General features: G+C 43.1%; 2 protein-coding genes and 1 pseudogene across 5 annotated transcripts in view; 2 read left to right on the top strand and 1 right to left on the bottom strand.

The window, feature by feature from the left end:
• The window catches only part of Atr (ATR serine/threonine kinase), a 103278-nt gene extending 98271 nt beyond the window's left edge, over window positions 1-5007 (top strand). For both annotated transcript variants that reach the window (XM_005407741.2, XM_013506249.1), the window contains 2 exons: window positions 3164-3269; window positions 4778-5007. In XM_005407741.2, the coding sequence (XP_005407798.1) occupies window positions 3164-3269; window positions 4778-4951 (280 nt within the window). In that variant the 3' untranslated portion in view covers window positions 4952-5007. The remainder of the gene's footprint in view (window positions 1-3163; window positions 3270-4777) is intronic.
• Window positions 419-2769, bottom strand: LOC102026775 (annotated as a pseudogene).
• A 1226-nt stretch (window positions 5008-6233) lies between the features above and the next one.
• Window positions 6234-6513, top strand: part of Xrn1 (5'-3' exoribonuclease 1) — a 120357-nt gene continuing 120077 nt past the window's right edge. For 2 of the 3 annotated variants that reach the window (XM_013506250.1, XM_013506251.1), the window contains exon 1: window positions 6235-6451. In XM_013506250.1, coding sequence (XP_013361704.1) covers window positions 6377-6451 — 75 coding nt within the window. In that variant the 5' untranslated portion in view covers window positions 6235-6376. Of the gene's footprint in view, window positions 6452-6513 lie in introns of all 3 variants that reach the window. The other variant, XM_005407742.2, reaches the window with a different exon arrangement.

Raw genomic sequence — 6513 nt, forward strand, 5'->3', positions numbered from 1 at the left:
GAATTCGCTTTTAGAGCTGAGACAAGACCTTCTCTGGGTGGCCCGTATTTATGTAGTTAGCAGAAGAAGGGAGAGGAGTATTCAAGAAGGGCAGAACCACTCAAGGACTTCTCCAAGTAAGGTATTAAATTAATACACCCAGGAGTGAGATGCCTTTATCTAGGTGAGGTTGATCCAGGTGTCCTTGGCTGTGTTCTTATCTTACGCTTTGAGGCTTTCTGGCTTCATCTGCCATTACAGGCTCATTAGGGATTAGTGACTCACAGAGGATCACTTACCATGAGACTACCGCCCATCTCCAGACAAGGAGCCTAGGCTTTGGACAGATTCACAAGTAAGCATGAAACCCCATTGGTTAATTTAAGTCCTACTCAGGACTGCTGTGTAGTGGTCTCCATCATCTTACCAGTAAAGATTAACTGGAATGTGGTTTCCCTCAGGGCACTTTTCAGACCTCATCCTTCTCAGGATTTGGGAAAAGTCCCAACCACTTTCTTGAAAGCAACTGTGGTTCACTAGATAAAGAACCCCTCAGGGATTCCTTCCTGTTTCTTATATAGAACACTGTCTTTAGATTTTTTTGATTCTTCATTTGTTGCCTTTTTTTGTTTTTATTTTTATTTTTTTCCGGTACTGCGAATTGAACTCACGACCTTGCGCTTGCCAGGCAGGCACTGTGCCACTCAGCTAAATCCCCAGCCCCTTCATTTGTTACTTTGATTTTACGCTCTATCAAAGCCATCAGATGAGTTTGTCTACAGATTGCCTTGATGTTGGTACCATGCCACAATCAGGTCATCCAGGCTTACATCGTTGGCCAGCATCATCCTGCTGTGTGAATCTGGAAGATGTGCTTCTTAGTCTTCATCAGGCAGGGGAGACTTGATCTTCCTGTGGATGCACCCTGGTCTAATTAGTGCTGTATCCACAGTTTCTATTCCATTGGGGCCTTGGTAACTTTTACATCTCTGTGAATTAAATCTGTCCAGTTGGTTCAACAGTTCCGATGCCATTTGCTAAATTTCTCTCACCTCCAAGGTTTGAACTATATATTTTGGTCCCAGTGGTATCAGTTTCACTAATAAACAAGATCGATAGTGAATGTTCTTCAGCGACTTGAAACAATTTTCATGCCAGTGCAGGCACATTGCCCAGGTACTTCTGAATAAGTTCAGAACCAACCACTCTCAAGAAAGTGGCCAAAGTTTGGTTTACTACTGCTTTGGCTAACAAAGTTTTACCTGTGCCAGGTGGGCCACAGAGCATGATGCCCTTCTGGGCCTTATACCCATCTCACGATGGGTGAGAGGAAGAGCCACAGATTCCTTAACTACCTAGATTTGGTTGTTCATCCCACCAATGCTGACATAGGTTTCCTGGGCGGCCTCTTCCACCTTCTTCATTGTGACCAGGGGATCTGTGTCACCCATCAGCACCCCAACCACGGTGAACACCGTGTAGTTGAATAGGACTAAGCACGCTGGTTCCAGCAGGTCCTTGTCCACAAATGAAACGATGCTGACATAGTGTTCTGAGCCCACAGATATAGACAAAATGGCATAATTGTCAGCGATGATCTCTTCCAAGGTTCCTGCTGACATTGAGGTCTCCCTTAAGATCATCCAACTTGGACCTTTCCTCCCCTTGCTTTTCTTCTAATGGTTTCATTGATCCCTGATTTCTAGTGAATTTTTCTCCATAAGAAGATAGTCTTTAATTCTCTCGAGTAGTTTTAAGTGGCACTGAGTGTGAAATGTCACCAGTGGCAGTTTGCTGGCAGCGTCTGGTTCCTTTGTGTTCTTCTTCTTCCCCACTCTAGTTGGTACAGGAGGTTCATGCTTTTCTTGTCCTTGTCGTCCGTACCACCTCCAGGACCGTGACCACCACTCTGACTTTGACCAATCTTGCCTCAGCTGCTCTGTTTTTTATGTTTGTTTTTTCATAGGATCTCACATGTAGTTCAGGCTGATGCTGAATTCACAGTGATCCTCCTGCATAACCCCCTGTGTGTTGGGATTGCAGGCGTGTGCCAGTTTGCCCAGCTATACGTGGCTTTTTGTGTCTGTCTTCTTTCACTTAGCGTGTTTTCAAGATTCCTCATGTATAAGTACTTTCTTCTTCCTTATTGCCAAAAATAATTCCTGTTGCCCATATATATGTTTTATTTATTCATTAATTGGTTAAAAGACATTTGTTTGCCCAGCATGTACAAGGCCCTGAGTTCAATCCCCAGTACCACACACACACAAAAAAGTGTCATTAAAAAAAATTTGTGTTTCCACCTTTCGGCTACTGTGACTAGAGTGGCTGTGAACACTGTACAAAACTTTACACGGGCAAGGCACAGTGGTGCACGCCTGTGATCCCAACATTCAGCAGGCCGAAACAGGAAGATCAGTGAGAGATTTCAGGGCCAACCTGGGCTACATAGTGAGTTCAAGGCCAGCCTGAACTACATAGCAAGATCCTGTCTCAAAAACAACAAAAACTTTATGCGGATGTCTTCAGTTTTGTTGTGTATATATAAGAATAGAATTACTGAATCACACATTAGCTACAAATTTTACATTTTGAAGAACTATCAAATTATTTTCCAAAGCAGTCCTAATACTTCATTGTCCCTCCCCATAGTGCTCTGGGTTCCAGTTTCTCCACATTTTTACCAACACTTATTTGTCTTTTTTATTTTTTAGCTGTTCTGCTGGGTGTGAAGTGGTATCTCACTGTGGCTTTAATTTGTGTTTTCCGATAAGCAGGGATGTTGAGCATCTTTTCATCTGTTTGTTGGTCATTTGTTTATCTTTGTATAAATGTCCTTTCAAATCCTTTACCTGTATTATTTCAAGGGGAGGGATACATCCATTCATTCAATACTCATTTATCAATTCACAGTATATACTTAGAGATGGTGCACATAACTCCTCTTACTCTCCAAAACCACCTCTTTTTCGTCTTGCCTTTTACTACACTGTCCTTTCATTTTACCTTTCTTTACCCCTGAGCAGTCATTTTACATAATCTTACTGTGAAGGTACCAGCACAGTAATGTCTTACTCATCACTCATCTGCTTTTTATCCTTTACTTGCTCTTAAGTGTTGATTCTTAGCAGTGTTTCTTTTTGCAAAGATAACATTGTGCTATTACTATTTGTTTTCATTTTAGCGTCTTAAAGACTTTTATACATGACCCTCTTGTGGAGTGGAGTAAGCCAGTAAAAGGACACGCCAAAGCACCGCTGAGCGAGACTGGGGAGGTTGTCAACGAGAAGGTGAGTGGAAGGTGCAGCCTGAAGTGGGCTAACTGCCTTACTTCTACAAATAAGAGCTGGTTCTAAGCAGTGTCAGCGACCAAATATTGATTACTCTGAAACCTAAGGTTTTTAAAATTGTTATTATGAAAAATTCTAGCATTTGTATAATCACACTTGTTTAATCACAGACAGCTTACAGTTAAGAATAGTCTGAAAACAGAGCACAGATTGCCTGTGCACTTATGGCCATGTTGGAACACTGAAATTAGTGATTTGTGTGCAACAGTCCTCCTCGAAAAATGTAGTGATTCAATCCTTCAATAAGTAGTGGAAGCCTCAGTGTTTACTCACAGGTATTTTTAATAAGTTAGGGATTGGTTTATTTGGGATTTTAAAATTTTGGGAGGGAGCAAACCTAGGGTCTTATATATACAAAATACACACCCTACCACTAAACTATAGTCTTACCTGAGGATTGTTTTTGTAATATCATTGTCACTTTTGCATTCTTTTTTGTTTGAGACAGGGTCTCGCTTGTAGTGCAGGCGGGCCTTGAACACACTATGTAGCCCGGGCTGGCCTCAAACTCATAGCAGTCCTCCTGCCTCAGCCTCCCAAGTGCTGGGATTACAGGTGTGCGCCACGCCCGGCCTCACTTTTGCATTTTGATGTGCCTTTTCTTAAAACATAAATACGTAGAATTCTCTTTTTTTTTTTTTTTTTTTTTTTTTTAATGGTACTGGGAATCAAACTGAGGACCTCATGTTTACCAGGCAGGCGCTGCACCCCTGAGCTATATATCCCTGCCCAGTGTGTAGAGTTCTAAGTATTGCACTTAGAATAGCCATTTGCACCCAGGAACGTATTTTGCCTTTTTTTTTTTTTTTTTTTTTCCCGAGACAGGGTCTGGCTATGCAGTTCAGGCTAGGCTTGAGCTCACTTTGTAGCCGAGGCTGGTCTCGAACTCACAACAATCCTCCTGCCTCAGCCTCCCAAGTGCTGGGATTACAGGTGTGTGCCACCACGCCCCGCTAGGAATGTATTTTATAATGTAAATATCGGCATGGTTGCTATTATTAGTGTTCCTTCATACATTTAGATTCTAAATACTTTCAAGCCAGGTTTTATTTTTGGGTGTTTTGTTTTGTTTTGTTTTGTTTTCCCTGTGGTGGGGGTATTGTACTCAGGGTCTCAGGCATATTAGACAAAACTCTACCACTGCATTACACCCCAGCCTTCAAAACAAGTGTTTTAAATGATTACCCTCCGGAATTGTAGTGTGGAAAGAGTTCCTGGACATTTCACATAGTCCAGAAACGTCCAGTCAGTTCATGGTGAATTATATCGAAAGCCTCCAAGTCAGTATATCAGGTTATTGGATTTATTTTATTTTTCTGTATTTGGCCCTGTAAAAGGATACTGACTTACCAATATTTACTAAATATCAAGAAAGGTAGACATTTCTAATTACCAACACTACACATTTATTGGAGGCCTAACCCGAGTGACTTTCCCTTTCATTTTAGGCCAAGACTCACGTCCTTGACATTGAACAACGACTACAGGGTGTCATCAAGACCCGGAATAGAGTAACAGGCCTGCCGTTATCTATTGAAGGACATGTGCATTACCTTATACAGGAAGCTACTGATGAAAATTTACTGTGTCAAATGTATCTTGGTTGGACCCCATATATGTGAAATGAAATTATGTAAAAATATGCTAGTAATCAAATGAACATACTTTTTATTACTAATATGTGTTGTATCTATTACTTTCTAACATAAATTCTATGCTGGGATGGTGGTGCACACTTGTAATCCCATCACTTGGGGGGCTGAGGCAGGAAGACTGCCTTGTGTTCAAAACCAGCCTGGGCTACACAGTGAGTTCAAGGCCAGCCTAAACTACACAGTGAGACCCTGTCGCAATAAAACAAAACAACCTAAATAAATACCTTGTAATTATTTTTTTCTGGTGGTTCTGGGGATGAACCCAGGACCCAAGTCCTCATACATGTAAGCATGCCTTCTACCACTGAACTACATCCTCAGCTCCAGTATTTAAAGATGCTCCCACAACTGTAGGTGTACCAGAATGCACGATCCAGTGGTAGTAGAAGGCAGCAATATTTAAAAATTCGATGAGTTTAAAGTTGTTAAAAATGTTGAAATTGTGTAAATTTTCTTGATTTAAAATAAAGGAATAATAACCACAAAATAATGCAATTATTACATTCCAGGAAATGGAAAATTGCATTTTGTGTATGGTTGACTGTGATGGGGAAAAACATAAGCCAAAAAGCATGAATATAAAACTAAACATATAATTTCCTAAATAGGAATTAAAAAGAAACAAAAAATAACAATATGTGATATGTATATGTGTATATAGATAGACACATAGATACAAAATTTCCTGTCAGGAGCTTAGTGTTAACAGTTAAGGGAGGCTAGTGAGGAAATTATTTTTCTACAGTCTGGTAAAGAACGATTTGGGGGAGGGCATTGAGACAGCGTCTTGCTGTGTGGTTCAGGCTGGCCTTGAAACCATGGTGATCCTCCTGCCTCAGCCTCGTGAGTGCTGGGATTAAGAGGTGTGTGACACAACGCCCAGCAAGAACGCTTTTAAAGGAACCTACTGTAGACTTACATTCCTCAGAGAACATAACATCCTACCATCGCAAATTAAGCCGAATAAATCAGACCTTTCCAAACTAACGTTGAAAATAGTGACATCAGTAACCCCAGGAGGCAGTAGCCAGGGCAAAAATCATTAAATATCCTTCTCACTGTCCCGTAGTTTTCGTACCATTTGCAAATCCGCAGTTCTGCAAACGCGTTTTGAGAACTAAATGTAAGGTGCACATCCAAAGCCTCTCGGGTCTCGAAGCGACCGGGAGCCCCGGGCAGCCCGCGGCGGCTGCGGTGCGGTGCACGCGCTAAGCCCCGCCCCGGGACGCGTCCTCCGAGCCTGTCGCTCTAGGCCGCACCGACGGACGCTCTCTGTGGTCGGGCGGGCGGAGTGTTGTCATCGGCGGAGCGACGGCCCGAGGCGGCGGCGCAGGCCCCGGCGGGGCGTTTGGTTTCGGTTGTCCCCGACTGGGACTGCTGTTGGCGGCGGAAATGGGAGTCCCCAAGTTTTACCGGTGGATCTCGGAGCGGTACCCCTGCCTCAGCGAAGTGGTGAAGGAGCATCAGGTGGGTGGGCGCGGGCCGCGGCTCGGAGGCCGGAACCGCGGGCCCCCGCTGCTCCCGGGCCG

Source organism: Chinchilla lanigera, unplaced genomic scaffold, assembly GCF_000276665.1.
Source record: "Chinchilla lanigera isolate Chin_1 unplaced genomic scaffold, ChiLan1.0 scaffold00107, whole genome shotgun sequence".
NCBI classification, from domain to species: domain Eukaryota; kingdom Metazoa; phylum Chordata; class Mammalia; order Rodentia; family Chinchillidae; genus Chinchilla; species Chinchilla lanigera.